Source organism: Balaenoptera ricei, chromosome 15, assembly GCF_028023285.1.
Source record: "Balaenoptera ricei isolate mBalRic1 chromosome 15, mBalRic1.hap2, whole genome shotgun sequence".
NCBI lineage: Eukaryota > Metazoa > Chordata > Mammalia > Artiodactyla > Balaenopteridae > Balaenoptera > Balaenoptera ricei.
The window spans coordinates 74,588,012-74,606,495 of NC_082653.1; the positions used below are offsets into that span (position 1 = coordinate 74,588,012).

Consider the following 18,484-nt stretch of genomic DNA (forward strand, 5'->3'; position numbering starts at 1 on the left):
ATTCTTTTTCCGAGGTCCTGGATCATCTTCACTATCATTATTCTGAATTCTGTTTCTGGAAAGTTGCCTATCTCCACTTCATTTAGTTGTTTTTCTGGGGTTTTTTCTTGTTCCTTCATCTGGTACATAGCCCTCTGCCTTTTCATCTTGTCTATCTTTCTGTGAATGTGGTTTTTGTTCCACAGGCTGCAGGATTGTAGTTCTTCTTGCTTCTGCTGTCTGCCCTTTGGTGGGTGAGGCTATGTAAGAGGCTTGTGTAAGTTTCCTGATGGGTGGGACTGGTGGTGGGTAGAGCGGACTGTTGCTCTGGTGGGCAGAGCTCAGTAAAACTTTAATCCACTTGACTGCTGATGGGTGGGGCTGGGTTCCTTCCCTGTTGGTTGTTTGGCCTGAGGCAACCCAACACTGGAGCCTACCTGGGCTCTTTGGTGGGGCTAATGACAGACTCTGGGAGGGCTCTCGCCAAGGAGTACTTCCCAGAACTTCTGCTGCCAGTGTCCTTGTCCCCACGGTGAGCCACAGCCACCCCCTGCCTCTGCAGGAGACCCTCCAACACTAGCAGGTAAGTCTGGTTCATTCTCCCCTGGGGTTACTGCTCCTTCCCCTGGGTCCCAATGCACACACTACTTTGTGTGTGCCCTCCAAGAGTGGAGTCTCTGTTTCCCCAAGTCCTGTCAAAGTCCTGCAGTCAAATCCCACTAGCCTTCAAAGTCTGATTCTCTAGGAATTCCTCCTCCCATTGCCGGAACCCTAGGTTGGGAAGCCTGATGTGGGGCTCGGAACCTTCACTCCAGCGGGTGGACTTCTGTGGTATAAGTGTTCTCCAGTCTGTGAGTCACCCACCCAGCAGTTATGGGATTTGAGTTTACTGTGATTGTGCCCCTCCTACCATCTCATTGTGGCTTATCATTTGTCTTTGGATGTGGGGTATCTTTTTTGGTGAGTTTCAGTGTCTTCCTGTCGATGATTGTCCAGCAGCTAGTTGTGATTCTGGTGTTCTCATAAGAGGGAGTGAGAGCACGTCCTTCTACTCCGCCATCTTGGTTCAGCCTCTCCCTTATGGTTTGAACTTTGTGTTTTGTAAAGAAATCTTTCCTTACCCTAAGGTCAAAAATAGTCTCCCACATTTTTTCCTAAAACTTGAAGAATTTTCCTTTCATGTTAATCAATCTGGAATTTATTGATCAATATGAAATTTATTTTTTGTGTGTGAGGGTACAGATCCATCTTTAATTTTTTTTCCATATGGATGTCTGGTTCCCCAGAGCTCTTTATGGAATAGTCTCTTTTTCCCTAGCCACCTGCAGTACCTGCTAGGTTAAATATTAAGTTTCCATATATGCATTTTTCTGTTAGTGAAATATAACATAGTTATACTCTATTTTAATTACTATAGTTTTACAAAATGTCTTAATATCCAGTAGGGCAAGCCTCCTGCTTAGTTCTCTTGGAATGTCTTGGCTATTTTTAGCCCTTTATTCCTCAGTTTTCTATTTAAGCATGATTTATTAATGATTAAATTTACATTGAATTTGTAGGTAATTTTGAGAAGGATAGCTATCATTATATCAATATTAAGCCTTCCTATCCATAACACAGTATGCTTCTCCATTTATTTAGGTCTTCAACATCTTTTGATGATATTTTATTATGTTCTTCATAAAAGTCTTGTACTTCTTTTGATTAATTTTTGAGTACCTTTTTGCTGTTAATGTGAATAATGTGTTTTTTTTCAAATAATTTTTTGTTTGTTTTTGGCCGTACCTCACAGCTTACGGGATCTTAGTTCCCCGACCAGGGAATGAACCTGGCCCCCCGCAGTGAAAGCTCCGAGTCCTAACCACTGGACTGCCAGGGAATTCCCCTATATAATTTGTTGTTTTTAAAGTTTCTGTTAGTTGCTCTTATATCAAAATACAATTGACTTTTGTATATATTTATGTCCTGCAGCTTTCCTAATGTTTTGTGGTTTTGTCTAGGCTAGGACTTATAATAACAAGCAACCTTGTTTTAAAGCAGTGGTTCTCAACTGGGGCCAATTTGCTCTCCTGGGGGACATTTCGCAATGTCTGGAAATATTTTTGGTTGTCACAATGGTGGGGTGGTTGCACTGCTGGCATTTAATAGGTAGAGACCAGGGATGTTGCTAAACCTCCTACAATGCACAGGACAAGCCCCACAACAAAGAATTTATCCAACTTAAAATGTAAATAGTGCCAAGGCTGAGAAACCTTAAGATAAGTTTTTTCTTTATTGTGAAAATTTTCAAGTACAAAAATATTCAAAAGAATGGTATATGTATGACCGCCAACAATGATCAATATAGGGCAACAGTGTTTCATTTAACTTTCTCCCTTCCCCTACTCTTGAATTATTTTAAAGCAAATCCAGGACATTATATCATTCCATCTTTTATTTTTTTTATTTTTGGCCTTGCCGCACGGCTTGCGGGATCTTAGTTCCTCAACCAGGGATTGAACCCGGGCCATTGGCAGTGAGACCACAGAGTCCTAACCACTGGACCGCCAGGGAATTCCCCATTCCATCTTTTAAAAAAATAATTAATGAATCATTTATTTCATTAAAAGTAGACATTAACAGTTTTAAATCAGACATTTAGAAAAAAAATTCTGATTGTAATCTACATTAAAATTAGCTCCTGCGAAGACATATTCAGTGAGTAAGATAGTTAAGATTTTGGTTTCTTACTGAGATAGTCCTGGGTTTGAATCCCAGCTCTGCCTCTTATAAGCAGTATGGGCCTACAGAAGTCACTCTGTCACTTTGAGTCTTGGCTTATTTCTCATTTAAAAGGCTGCATTTAAGAAAGAAAATCTGGAGCCATTCTTAGAAAGGATACAGATGAAGAAGTATGTAGGGCGAGGTCTGGAAGGGTCCCAAGACAGAAGCTTCTGGCCCCATGAAACAAGGGTGCTCCGTCCTCCTGACATGTGGATATGTTCACCAACCTGGAAGCTCCTCAAAATGTAGTGACTTTAGTGTTTGCTTAAAATAGCAGACATGTATTTTATCATAGTTTCGGTGGGTTGGGAATATGGGCTTGTCTTAGGTGAGTCTCCTAGCTCAGAATCTCTTACAGGCTGCAATCAAGGCTTAACTGATAGGGGACTGTTTCCCAGCTCATGTGGTTTTGGGCAGGATTCAGTTCCTCATGGGTGTTGGATGGAGGACCTCACTTCCCTGCCGTGAAGCTTTCTCTGTATGGCTAGTCACAACACAGCAGCTGACTTAATCAGAGCAAGCAAATGAGAAGAGCCAGGGAAAGTGAGCAAGACGGAATTCACATCTTCTTAACCTAATCTTCAGGTGACATCCTATCACTTCTGCCATGTTCATTAGAAGCAAGTCCCTAGGTCTAGCTACAATCAAGGGGAGGAGATTACATGAAGGAATACAGGAGTTGGGAATCTTGGGTACCATTTTATTTTTAAATTTATTTTATTTATTATTATTTTTAATATTTTATTTATTTACTTATTTATTTGGTTGTGCTAGGTCTTAGTTGTGTTTTTCCAGCTCCTTAGTTGTGGCCAGTGGGCTCCTTAGTTGCAGCTTGCCAGCTCCGTAGTTGTGGCATGTGAACTCTTAGTTGTGGCATGCATGTGGGATCTAGTTCCCTGACCAGGGATTGAACCTGCACCCCCTGCACTGGGAGCGTGGAGTCTTAACCACTCTGCCACCAGGGAAGTCCCTCTTGGGTACCATTTTAGAAGCAGCCAATCAGTCTGCTCTTAGGCTGCCAATGACTCATATGCAAAATACATTTCCCCCGTCCCCATGTCCCAAAATTCTCATCCTATTACAGGCTCAAAGTCCTTCATCTTGCCATCTAAATCAGGTCTAGTTGTGGATGGCGCTTCTGGATGTAGTTCCTTAAATATAGGTCCTTGAATAGAAAAGATCTGTAGCACTAAATGTACAAGTTATGTCCCCACTCCACCCCCAATGCCACTATACAGTGATGGAACAGGCATAGGACAATAGACATTTAAAATGAAGGCAAATAGGAGGGAAAAAAAGGTGTCATTGATTCATATCAATTCTGAAATCCATCTGGGAAAATATTAGACATTCTTTGATCAGGTCTCAGTCAAATGTAAGTAATATAGGAATTATTTTCCATGTCTCTCAGCTCTGCCCTTTGGGCTCTTGAGTGATCCTTCCTTTTTCATGAAAGATAGCACATATTTTGTAGCTATGTGGTTTTATCTGTCTACTTCCTGCCAGAAGAATTTTGGGAATCCAATGTGTCTTTCCATTTTGTACTGTTTCTGTCCCTTTCAGTCCAAGTTGGCAATGTGGCTGCTGATAAACTTCTCAAAAACGTTGTGGGTGCTCTGTAAATCTCACTGGGGTTCATTCCATTTGGATAATAATTTTACCCACAAATCTCTTTGAGATAAACCGTTCTTTGCTTTGGGCTCCTGCTGAGATGGCTAAGGGACAATGTGCTTAAGCTTCCTAGAGGACTTATTGTTAAATTGAGAGGATCTGTGAGGCACACCCTTAATTTGTTTAAAGGACTCTGTGTGACTGAATTATTAAGAGCCATTTAGGAGCAGCCTACCACAGAGGTTAATTTACCTAACTGAAGTAGTTATATGACTTTTTTTCCTCCTTTTAAGCTACTAATGTAAGTTACATTAATAGATTTTGTAATGTTGATTTAACCTTGAATTTCTGGAAAAACTCCAACTTAGTGGAGCACTAATTATCATCTGATAATTAGTGCTGGATTTGATATGCTAACTTTTGGTTTAGGATTTTTATATATATTTCACAAGTGATACCTGTAATTTTTATTATTCCTATACTCTATGTCTGGTTTTGATAGGGATAGAGTAGGATAGTTACACAGGTAGTTTTAGAAATCCCGCTAGGGGATGATAGATAGAGAGGGAACCTTAGGGAACTTTGGGAGACCACTGTAAGTTTTTGTCTTGTTTTATTTTTGAGACCATTGTAAGTTAATGGTTGAGTCCAGCAAGATAATATCCTTAGGATCAAGGACAAGAATGTAAGGGAAAGGTGACATTCCAAAGGAGAAGACCCTCATTATACTGAAATCTGTGATGATTTAATGTATTTTAGTATATGTTACCACCCTTCTGCTGATTTGCATAAGCACCATGATAGTCCTAGTTTGACCTTATAGAGTCAAACACTCTCTTGCCTGATGAGAAGGAGGAGCTAATGATGTAAGTAAGCCTAACGTCTACTCAAAGAATGAGGAAGAAGGTGGTCCTTTCCCCCTCCCCACTTTCCTTTGACTATAAAAATGTAGCCCGCTTAATTCTTGGGGCAGAGCCCCCTTGCCTGCCTGCTTGTATCCCTCGCAAGCGTCCTATATTAATAAAGCTACTCCTTGCCTATCACTTTGCCTCTTGCTGAATTCCTTCTGCGCTGAGACATAAAGAACCTGAGCCTCAGTAAGTCCTGACACCAGGTTAGTGATTCTAATTACAAGACCGTGGCTTCAAGTCGCAATCTGGGTTTTGGCTGGGTTCGAGTCCCGGCCCGTGGGTTCAAGTCCCAATGTGAGGTATGCGGTTTCAGTTTTGTTACATAGTTATGCTGGCCTTATAAATTACTTAGAGAGTGTTCCCTCCCGTGCATCTTTTGATTGTCTTTCCCCTCAATATTGGATCACATTTTCTTGGTTCTCTGTATCTGAGTATTTTTGGAGTTATGTTTTGAGTCTCTGAGTCCTGCTAGAATCCTCTGGTGAATGAAGATTTTTCTGTTGTGGTGGGTAATCAAGCTGGTTAGTTTCTAAACCACAAGTTTGTGTTTCCTTCTGTGAACAGTGTTTCCAGTATCAGTTTAGTTTTCAGACTTTGCTATGCTGCTTTGGGTTTTTCTCATTCACAAATCATTTATGAGTTTGGAGCGTTGGTGGCAGTTTATTTCATAGTTTAATTCTCAAAGCCTTTGCTGTGCTTCCTTCAGTCTCTCCCAGGTGTGAGTTGGAAGTTGTGCTGATTCATATGCAAAATTATGGAACATGTTCTCTGGCTCTCTCTTTTTTTTTTTTTTTTCAGTTTATTTTTTTCATTTTATATAATATAATTTTAACAAAGTTCACTTTTTTTTTAACATCTTTATTGGAGTATAATTGCTTTATAATGGTGTGTTAGTTTCTGCTTTATAACAAAGTGAATCAGTTATACATATACATATGTTCCCATATCTCTTCCCTCTTGCGTCTCCCTCCCTCCCACCCTCCCTATCCCACCCCTCTAGGTGGTCACAAAGCACCGAGCTGATCTCCCTGTGCTATGCAGCTGCTTCCCTCTAGCTATCTGTTTTACGTTTGGTAGTGTATATGTGTCCATGCCACTCTCTCACTTTGTCACAGCTTACCCTTCCCCCTCTCCATATCCTCAGGTCCATTCTCTAGTAGGCCTGTGTCTTTATTCCCGTCTTGTCTGGCTCTCTCTTTCCCTTGATTTCTCCCTAACGCTCCCTGGCTCCCAGAGGCTACATTTCTCGTTATTCTGGCCAGAAGTAGGGCTTTCACTCAGCGTTTTAGCTGCCTGCACCATCACTGTGCATTTCTGCATGCTGGGTGCCACCATTAGGGCAAAGAGGTGAGAGAAATCTGTCAAAAATAATGAGGATGTTTCTTATAATACTCTTTAGACTCCAGTGGTCCCTTTTCCCAATTATTTTTTGCCTAAAAGATGGGGTTTTGTTCAGTTTTTGCTGCTTACATTTGTGCATAGTATGGACTTAGGATTTTTATTTTATTCTAAGATTTATTTGAAAAATCTTTAATTTTTGGAAGATTATTTTTGTTCTATTCAGTCTGGGTTGGCAGTGATTTTCTCTTAGTACTTTGAAGGTATTATTCCACTGTCCACTAGTTGTAGTTGTTGCTGTTGAAAAATCTGCTGTCAGTCTAATTGTCAGTCCCTTTTCTATATGCCATTTAAAGTTCATCTTTTGTGTTCTGTGTTTTAACTTTAAGAATCCCCGCTTCCACTGTAGGGGGCGTGGGTTCAACCCCTGGTCCAGGAACTAAGATCCCACATGCCGTGCAGCCAGAGAGAAAAGACCCTTTTTGGGACTTCCCTGGGGGTCCAGTGGTTGAGGCTCTGTGCTCCCAGTTCAGGGGGCACGGGTTCAATCCCTGGTTGGAGAACTAAGGTCCTGCATGCTGCATGGCATGGCCAAAAAAAAAAAAAAAAAAAAAAAAAACCACTTTGTGACATAGAAATTTGAATTCCATATGATTTTCATGTGTTTAAAATATTATTCTTTTGATTTTTTTAAAAAACATTTAAAAATGTAAAGCCATTCTTAGCTTGAAGGTCAGACAAAAACAGGCAGTAGGACTGGATTTGCCCTGTGACTCATAGATTACTAACCTTTACCTTAGCTACTTGGTAACTTACGCTGACTCATGTCACCCTAGGAGAGGAATGACCTAGTTCTGTCATCTGCATTGCCATAATATGGTTTCTAACCTCTGTCGTCACATTTATCATGCTGCATATTAATCATGTGTATGCTTATCTCTCTTACTGGACTCTGAGCTTCTTGAGAGGAAGGCCATGACTTAGTCATGTTCATCTTTGCATACTTAGTATCTAACACTTGACCTGACCCATAGTGGGTATTCAAAAAGTATTTAATATGAACTTTATGCTCAATCAATATAAAATGCCATTACTGCTGCCTTAAAGAGAAACACCTGATTGATAGGCAGTACGCCTTCCCAAGTTCTTCCCCCTAAGGAGTCCATGGCAACTGCATTTGCTACTAGTGAATCTTGTGACTCAGTGGTTACATAACAAAAAGCTTTTCATTTTAGAATTCTATCTCTTTCAGAGAAGAGATGGTTGGACTTTATCTTTAAATCAATCATCATGATAAATAATGGCTTTAATTTTTCTTCTGAACTGGTGCTATATTCTGGATGCAAAAATAATACTAGCTATTGTTTACTGAGCACATACTACATTTCAATCTCTTAGTCAACTCTAATTTTCCTTTAGACTTTTGGTAAGTTCCTTACTACTATCAATTTACCTCTTTTCCTTTGTTCCCTACATCTGAAACAAAACTAAGCAACAATACTTATGCATTTTCTCCATGCTATTGTAATGAATGAAAACACGGTCCATTCAGTCCTTCAAGTCAAATATGAATTCATCTAGACTCCTTTCTCTCCTCCCCATATCTAATTGGCCACTAAGTCTGATCAATTAAAAACAAATCTACGGGGTCTTCCCTGGTGGCACAGTGGTTAAGAATCCACCTGCCAATGCAGGGGACACGGGTTCAAGCCCTGGTCCAGGAAGATCCCACATGCTGCGGAGCAACTAAGCCCGTGTGCCACAACTACTGAGCCCGCGTGCCTAGAGCCCGTGCTCCACAACAAGAGAAGCCACTGCAATGAGAAGCCCGCGTACCGCAATGAAGAGTAGCCCCCGCTCGCCACAACTACTAGAGAAAGCCCACGCGCAGCAACGAAGACCCAATGTAGCCAAAAATAAATAAATAAATAAATACATTTATTAAAAAAAAAAAAACAAATCGATGGAGGTTTTTTCTTTCCATCTCTATGTCATTTGCTGTAGTTGAAGCTTTAATCATTTCTCAATTCTTTCAATATATAGTTGAACGTCTTTACTGGTTTTTCTGACCCTGGTTACCCCATCCTTCAATCTACTCTTCCCATAGTTATCAACATTGAATGCAGATAAGAACAATCTAGTCTTGTCAGTCCTGTGATTAAAACCCTTCTATCATTCCCAACTTCCCAAACACGACATACGAGACCCTATGTGTGACTTCAGTGCTTAACACAGATATGTTTCAGAATTCAAAATTTTTGGATTCTAGAAAGGTCATATGATGTACATAACACATATTATATAACATCCTCTGTTTGTTCTGGGTCAACACTCTGTAATCAAGGACATCAGTATTTCTGCATTAAAGAGTATGATTGTTTATGCCAAGAAGAATAAAGACTATAAATAGATTCCTATCAGTTCAGGTTATGTTTTGCTGCCACATGAGTTACAGGAAAATGTTTAGTTTTTGGATTTCAGAATTTGGGACAAGAGATTGTGACCCTATAGATATCCAGTGGTCTGCTGGAGCTGGATTGAGCCAGCTACAGTGAACCCATTTTTGTGCATCTCTTCTCAACTCTGTGGTCAATGACATCATGTTGGTAGCTTGAAATCAGCCATGGTGGGAGTATTTACACCATTGGTCGTCAGTAAATGCTACAAATTATGACCTTTCCCTTCTCAGAGATCAGGTTGTTAAGTGTTACCGGCACAGCCCTGTATATACCTATTACATGTGTAGTATGTTATCACTGTGGCAAAACCACTTAGTCTATGCAGTATAGAAAAAGAGGCCAAGGTTTTCAGGGAAGCATAGAATGTAAAAATCAAGATGTGATTTGACGTCAATAGGACGGCAGTAAGAGAAACTGGGTAAAGCAGATGCTTTGGAGTCAGACAGACGTAGGTTCAAATTCTACCTCCATTATTTTCAGACTGCGTGACTTTGGATAAATCACTTATGGGTCTCAGTTAACACAGTTGAAAAATAGGGACTGATAATATTTCTCTTAAGGATGTTTCAAGGATTAAAGTAGATATCATATGCAAAGTACCTGACATAGAATGAACAGAAATTATTATTTTTTGTTTACTATAAAGCATTTTTTTATTGAGATGTTTATCTCTGCAGATGTGACTCCCATTCTCTAACACTCCTAGTGCACCCACAGTAAATATCACGCAGTTCAGCACTTGGATGTTCTCTAGTTATTTCATTTTTTTTTTTAATAAAGTATGTTTGGTTATATACTAGATATTTTTATTTTCTTTTTATTTATTTATTTGACTGTGTCGGGTCTTAGTTGTGGCACGTGGGATCTTTCATTGCGGTGTGCGGGCTCCTCTCTAGTGGTGGCGCACGGGCTCCAGAACACGCGGGCTCAGTAGTTGCGGTGCGTGGGCTTAGTTGCCCCACAGCATGTGGGATCTTAGTTCCCTGACTAGGGATCGAACCCACGTCCCCTGCATTGGAAGGTGGATTCTGAACCACTGGACCACTAGGGAAGTCCCTAGTTATTTCATCTTGTAGCAGTTGATCTCCTTATTAATATATGATCCTTGACCTCTTGAGCATGTTTGTATAAACTAAATTTGTAGGGGTTTTTTTTCCCCATGAAAAGCTTTTACTCATTAGTTTAATAAACATTTATTGGGCATCTATTATATGTTAATATGCTAGATACTGGTGAACGTGAAATTAATAAAACATAGACCTTCCTTACAGTCTGGTGGAAGGGTAGATAGTTGGGCAAGGAAGCCAACTACTTAAATGCAGGGAAATTAGGAGGCTTTTGTAGTAATCTGAGTGAGAAATGATGGTGACATGAACTAAGGTTAGTGGCAGTAAGACTGGAGGAGAGATTTTCCTACTCAAAGATAGAGTCTCTAGAACTGGATAACTTGGGAGTGATCTTACTTTCTCCCTGTTCCATCTGAGATCTCTGGTTTTGCCTTGTAGATAGGTGGTGGTGCCATTTATCAAGATAAAATGTATATGAAGAGGAGTAGATTTTGAGCAGAAGTTGATGGGTCCAGTTTTGGACCATCTTAGTTTTTGGGTGTGTGCAGGGTATATGGATAGGGTAACCATATAATTCATCATACAAACTTGAACATTTGTGGGTGTGAGTGGGATGTGCTGTTCATAATTAAGCTGGGGGCAATTGGTATAAACGGGACCTGTCCTGGACAAACCAGGATGTTCTTTAGTCAAGAAAGAGTGGGGTCTACTCTTTGTTGTGGTGTGCGTGCTTCTCATTGTGGTGGCTTTTCTTGTTGCAGAGCACAGGCTCTAGGCGTGTGGGCTTCAGTAGTTGTGGCACGGCAGGCTCAGTAGTTGTGGCTCACGGGCTCTAGAGCGCAGGCTCAGTAGTTGTGGCACACGGGCTTAGTTGCTCCGCAGCATGTGGGATCTTCCCAGACCAGGGATTGAGCCCGTGTTCCCTGCATTGGCAGGCAGATTCTTAACCACTGTACCACCAGGGAAGTCCTCTCTTGTGTATTTTTTAAGGAGTGGAGACCCTTTGAGGGATTCTTCATCAGATAATGGTTATCTGCAGCGAGAGATCGAAAACTTAAAGAAAAAGGTCTTTTTAACCTTTTATTAGAATACTGTGTTTGAATGACTTCTAATGTATTATGATATAAAACTCTCTTAGGCACTTTTGTTTGATAGTCATTTGGCCAAAATCTGCTAGTTCAGATCCAATTTCAATCTAGATGTCATTTTAGATCATATTTTACCCTAAGATTATGAGTTATTTAGTCAAATATAGTGTCACTATAAGCTTAAAGTAAATTTCTAGGTCAAGAGGTAGAACACATTTATTTTGTAATATCGAAAGTCATAAACAGCACTCCTTTTTCTTCCTTAGAAAATAGGGTTCTTTAGGAAATCAACAGAAAAATGGGACAAATGAATATTTTGCAGTCTAAGTGGATTATGGTTGACTATTTTCCCCCCAATATTTTATTATGAAAAATTTCAAACATACAAAGAACTGAAAGAATTATACCCACTAGCTATAATTAACATTTTGCTATATTTGCTTTATCACATAATCTGTCCATCTTTCTGTTCCTCTAGTCATCGTTCATCAAGCCATCTTATTTATTTGTGTTTTTTTTTTAATGTATTTCAAGTAAGTTGACCAGCTGTTTTTCTAAGCAGTCTTATCTTTGTTATGTTTTTCTGAATGTTGTAATTAAAGTGTCAATACATTCTGTGCAGATGTTTTCAGCTGACCATTTTTCCTATTTCTAGGAATCTGAGGTTGCCAATAATTGCTGTCAGATTGAGAACATTAAAAAAAAAGTCTAGTAAGTAATGTCAAGCCTGAAAAATGCACTCTTTCTCAATAGCTTTTATAATCTGGAGACTTGTAATTTTTAAAGTCATCAAAAATAATTTCCAGTACTGTTTTCAGTATTCTAAATACATGTTTATTCACATTATATTGTTTTCAGAGTGGAGAGATCTACAGACCAAGTCATCAAGCCAGTCAATGTGGGAGCTCTATCAAAATGGGTTGGGAAGATACCTCCAGATGTTTTACAAGACATGGCAGTGATTGCACCCATGCTTGCCAAACTTGGATATGACCCGTATGCCAATCCACCTAACTATGGAAAACCTGATCCCAAAATCCTTGAAAACACTAGAAGGGTAAGTGAGATTTTTAAAGTGAATTGAGAAAACTGGTTATGGAATTGGGGTCCTAAAAAGTTTTTTCTGATTTTGTTCCTTGCTTTTTTATGATCAGAAAATTATTTTAAATTAGAAAAATCCTATTTGTAAAATGCTTTATCATCAGAAATCTTCCACTGCATTTTAAGGATAACTGTGGCTCTTTCCAGGGACTATGGGGACAATTCTTTAATCTATTTTTCCCAATTTCTAAGAATGGTGCTTACTGTTGGGAAGATTTATTCTCATAGCTGATTATCATAAATTTGCATAAACACCAGAATTATTAGTGACCTCACTTACTTCTAGTTTCTTTTTACTTTGAATCTAATGGCTACTTTACTTTTCAACCTTTGTTTAGATGAGGCATGATTTCTTGACACCTGAAAACTAAACATTGGCTACATGAGAAGAATTATTACATAGGTACAATAAACAACCCTCTGATTGAGAGAAAGTTACTATTAAAGTGTAGTTACAACTACTTCTTTTATAAGTTATGCTCATATCTTTATAATCTTATTTGAGAAAAGCTGAAAACTCAAAAAATCTGAATATATACCTTACCTGTATAATCTATTTCAAATCATACCTTAATGTATTTTTTTTTATTGTGGTAAAATTTAAATAACAAAATTTACCATTTTAACAATTTATAAGTGTACAGTCCAGTACATTCGTATTGTTGTAGAACTGTCACCACCATCCATCTCCAGGACTTTTTTCATGTTTCCAAACTGAAACTACATAATCATTACCCATTCCCCCTTCCTCCAGCCCCTGGCAACCACAATTCTACTTTCTGTCTATAGATGTGGTATTTTTTGAAACTACAGTTTAAATAAGACAACCGTATTAGCGTAAGTTCACTGATAGGCTGTTGGATTTCAAGATTAAAATTCCTTGCCTTTCTCTGGTATTTTTTTTTTATGTCAGTGTCCTCTCCTCCCCACAGCCTTATAATATATCATCTCTTTAGTCTGTTCTTCTGTTGATACCTTTAATCGACAAACAAACTTATATTTCATGAGGCTGATTTCCATGTGGATTTTTTACTCTTAGATATTACTTTTGTTTTCTTTTTTCAAGTCATTAGTGGCTATATATGAAGAGCTATTTTCTTATAAACCATCATATATGGAGGCAGATTTTTTTTATTTTTAAAATAATCTTTATCCTTTTTATATTTTTCATACATACAAGCATTATTATAAAAATATAAACTTAGTTTATAAAACTTATAAAATTAAAAAGATAAGAGAATAAAATTTACCTATAATGTTACCACCCAGACAAATACTATTTTTAGCATTTTGATGGATTTCTCTTTCTTCTTTGCATGTTGTTAAACAAAGGTAAGAATACTTGTCTTACATCTCACTTTTGCACATGCACAATCTTGTATTCAGCCCTTTCCACTTAATATTCATGAGCATTTTCTCATTGTGCACATGCTTTTTAAACATAATTTTTCATGGTTGTATAAATAAATCATTTTATGAGCCACCTTAAATCCTTTATGAAACACAGTAGTAAGTGAATGAATGAATGAACAAACAAATAAAATGTATCCCTAGTATATGTTCTATAATTTATTTTACCATTTTTCTTTTGCTGTTTACAATTTTCTGTTTGACAAATAGTGCTACAGTGAACATCTTTGCACATACTACCTTTTAGTGGGGGTTTTTTTAGGGCTAGACTAATGAAAGTGGAATTAAACCACGTCAAAATATCTGAAATTTTTTTAAGGTGCATGATATATGTTGATAAATTTTTTTTTGTTCTTTTGAACTACCAGCATAATATAGGTAATTTTATTTTAGATTTTTGCTAATTTTAATAGGTTTCATTGATTAATATAATTGACCATTTTCCAGTTATTACCTATATGTATATATTCTTCTATGAAACATTTCGTAAGTTTGAAAAAAGTTTTATATGTGTTAAGGTTTTGTGAATTACATTCTGCTAAAGGCAAAGTATACAGTGCATTATCATAGTCCTTTTTAATCTCTTGGTAATTGGTAATTCATAGCTTTCTCCTTTGTACAATACTGAAATGGTTTTTATAAACCAAGGTACATGTGTAAGTGATATTTAGAGGTTCCCCAAGTAGTAGACATTATAGTTTTCCTACATGTGAGTTGACCAGCTAGATTATTCTTGGCTTGCTTGAGTGGTTAAGTAGAGGGAAGAATGCTGTGGTTTGAATCCTTGTGACTAGAGAATTTGTTTCATACACATTTGTGGCTTTTGAAAGAGTTTCAAAATGCACACTGGAATAAACCTCCCCACCATCTTTGTCTACCTCTAAAGTGACAAATAATTTTGAGGAAAAAAAGATAAAGTGTGAACTATAATTGCATTTTTGAGCACTTTGTGATAATGCATTCAAGCTGACATCCTTGTTTTATGGGGTTGGACTATATATTTTCAGAGCTTTTTGCCTGTAAAAACTCAGATGCTAATATATCCAGCATTGATGATCATGAAATTTCGTAAAGTAATGGTTAAAAAGTGATCTTCGATTGTCAGCTGTGACCTGAGATGGACTCCAGAGAAAGAAGGTGGCTGTGGAGATTGTGCCCTTTATTTATGAGATGGGAGTGGGGAAGAAATTCACGTTTTGACTGGGAATATAGAATCCAAAGCTCTAGGCCTAAAAATTCTAGTTTTCGTACAATTTGGGGTAATCTAGAAGTACTGGTGTCTGAGTCAGTGTATTTTGGGGAGATGTTGCCCAATTTTGAATAGAAAATCATGTGCTTCATGGTTGCTGTGACTCAGATGGTAAATTGGAAATGAAATGCTCACAGATTCCATACCCTTTCCCACCATGGTCTCTAATCCCACAATTGTAGCACATTTTAGTAAGGAGTGCCCTCTAGATTACATTCTAGCCATCTCCTTCCCCCATAGGTTTTTAATCTTTTTAGAGTTATCGACCTTTGAGAATCTGATGAAATTTATGGATCCCTATCTGAGAAATGCAGACACATACATACACAGAATTTTACCCACAATTTCAGTGGATTCATAGATGCCCCTGAAGCCTATCAGATTAAGGACTTCTGTTTTACAGTCTCCTTAAGCTCATCCACTCATGTGATTTTGATTACAACCTATTTGCTGATGATCATAAATCTTTATCTCCTACTGGGTCTCTTTCCTGAGCCCTAGGCTCATTTTTTTCCACCTGCTTTCTGTATCTCTCCACTTGGATATTCACAAGGACCTCAAACTCAATGTCCAAATGAACTTATTGTCCAAAGTTGTTCCTTGATAGGCAGAAGCTAGATGGATTGTTCACTAAACTGAGCAAGAATCTAGAATAGGGGTGGGATGAGGCTGTGTTTATCTGTATTTGCGTTGTCTGTGAGCCAGTGAGCAGCTGTGCGGAGCAGAGTCCTCAGGACACGTGGGTCAAGCCAGAAAACAGTTCAAATACCTGGTTACTAAACCCGGAGGGTAAGCTGAAAAGCAGATCCAAGTGTGAATGCAATATCCAGTTGAAAACCAGACTAGACAGTACTAAAGAAGAGCACATAGTCAAATGGAAAAGCACATATCAGTGTGCAGAACCCACAGAGCAAACAAGAAGGAACTTGAATATTAATTAAGTGAGCTGGGAGGGGGAGTTGGGTTATATCCCTGAACCAAACAGTAAGAAGCTGCAGCAGTTAGAATTGATGTTCTTGCATTAATGGGAGAACCTGTAATGCACACCTGTGTTTTCTAGTTCCTGTACCCATCAGAAACTGCTTCTACCTGTTTTTCCTGTCTCCATACGTAGCATTCCTATTTGTCTAGTCATCAAAGTTAGTTAGGATTAACTGGCTTTGCAGATCACATGTAATTAATTGGTCACCAAGTCCCCTTGATTCTGCATTTGAAAATATCTTGATTCAATCCTATTTCAGGTACTTTAGTTCAGTTTCTCCTCATTTTTTATATGAATTATGGTTTATTCCCCTTTGTGTATGTGAGTGTGTTCAGTCATTCTTCTGCTACATTTTTTAAATATTCAATGAAAGTTATTTTTTAAAAGTTCAAATCTGAATGTATTATATCTGAATATATCATTCCCTTGTGTAAACCTTGAATAGCTCCACTAGTACTATAGGATAGAGCCCAGACTTCTTAGAATGGCATGTACTTTTCAGGTCTTTGGAGATTTTCTGGTGATCTTTTTATTGTTTGTTTCTAGGTTAATTCCTTTACGGTTAGAGAACGACTCAGTGTGGTTTCAGTCCTTTGAAATATATTGAAAATTGCCTTATGGCCAGCATATGTTCTCACATGTCACTTGAGAGGATGTGTATTCTGCAGCTGTTGCAGAATTCTGTAAATATCAATTAAGTCATGTTGTTTCACAGTGTTGCTCAAATCTTCTAATTCTTATTGATAGGGGGTGTCTAATTTTATCAGTTTTGGAAAAAGATTATTTTTTATTTCTGTCAATTTTGCTTCATGTGTTTTGAATCAGTATTATTAGGAGCAAACCCTTTTATATATTCTTGAGGAATTAACTCATCATTATGAAGTGTCTCTCATCATCTCTGATGTTTCTCTCTGGAAGTCTAGTTTGTCTGATGTAAACATAGCCACTTCGTTGTTTTTATGCATGCAGTGTACATGGTATATTTTTTTCCGTCCTGTTACTCTTAATCTGTGTCTTTATATTTAAAGTATGTTGCTTATAAGTGGATATAGCTGGTCTTGTTTGTTAATCTCATAATCTCTGACTTTAAATGGACTAGTTAATCTACTTACATGTAACGTTATTACTCACCTGTTTGGGTTTAAATCTACCACCTTGCTGTTTGTTTTCTATTTGGACGTCTGTCTTTGTCCCTTTCTTTCTTTTTTCCTGCCTTCTTTTGCATCAGTCTAGTTTGTTTAAGTATTTCATTTTATCTCCACTATTGGCTCTTAGCTCGCCTTGTTAGCTATACCTCTTTTTTTATTTGTTTGTTTATGGTAGTTGCTCTCTGACAGGAGCTGCAGACTTTTCTGTGAGCCACAAATGGTCTTTTTCATCTTTTCTGAAGACTCAGATTTTCATCTGGAGTCATTTCTTTTTACCCTGACGAAATTCTTTTAGTATTTCTTATAGTAAGGGTATGCTGGCTACTAATTCTCTCAGCTTTTGTTTATCTGAAAATGTCATTATTTCTCCATTATATGAGAATATTTTGCTGAGTATAGAGTTCTAGGTTGACAAGTTTTTGGGTTTCGTTTGTTTGTTTTACTTTCAGCACTTAGAATATGTTATTTTATTGGCTTTCATTGTTTTTATGGGAAGTCAACTAAAATTCTTATGAATGTAATAGTTTTTTGGGTTTTTTTGGGAGGGGGGCTGCTAATAAGACTTTTCTCTTATCTCCAGTTTTTGGAAGTTTGACTAAAATGTGCCAAATTCACTGATCGTCTCTTTTGCCATCTCTAGTCTGGGCCTCAGGTTTGATTTGTTTTTAATTAACCTATCTTTGAATTCATTGATCCTTTCTTCTTCTGTGTCTGGTCTGCCATTAATCCCATCCAGTGACTTCATTTCAGATAGTTTATTTTTCAGTTCTAGAATTTCCATTTCTCTGCTGGAATCCTCCATCTCTCCACCCATTCTGTTCATCTTTTCCTCTCAATTCTTATTTATTTACTCATTTATTTATTTTTGGCTGTGTTGGGTCTTCATTACTGTGCATGGGCTTTCTCTAGTTTTGGCAAGCGGGGGCTACTCTTCGTTGCGGTGCGCAGGCTTCTCATTGTGGTGGCTTCTCTTGTTGTGGCTCGTGGGCCCTAGAGCACAGGCTCAGTAGTTGTGGCACATGGGTTTATTTGCTCTGTGGCATGTGGGATCTTCCCGGACCAGGGATCGAACCTGCGTCCCCTGCATTGGCAGGTGGATTCTTAACCACTGTGCCACCAGGGCAGTCCCTAAATTCTTTTAACATATTTATAATAATTATTTTAAAGTTCTTATACATGGGTCTGTCTTTTGGCCTTTTTTCTTAATTATGAGTTATACTTATTTGCTTCTTCACATGTCTTAGAAGTTTTGATTTCATACTGGACCTTTTGTATAAAAGAAGAGTAGAGAGTAACCTAGATAATATTTTTGCTTTATTTTTCCCAGAGAGGGCATATTCTTTTTTCTGTCAGGCAGCTAGGGTAATTGGCTGATCAT

At 38.1% G+C, this 18,484-nt stretch overlaps 1 protein-coding gene across 4 annotated transcripts in view; it reads left to right on the plus strand.

Annotated features, from left to right (window-relative positions):
• The window catches only part of TPST1 (tyrosylprotein sulfotransferase 1), a 116,864-nt gene that overhangs the window by 48,235 nt on the left and 50,145 nt on the right, over window positions 1-18,484 (plus strand). For all 4 annotated transcript variants that reach the window (XM_059897827.1, XM_059897829.1, XM_059897830.1 and 1 more), the window contains exon 3: window positions 12,075-12,273. In XM_059897827.1, the coding sequence (XP_059753810.1) occupies window positions 12,075-12,273 (199 nt within the window). The remainder of the gene's footprint in view (window positions 1-12,074; window positions 12,274-18,484) is intronic.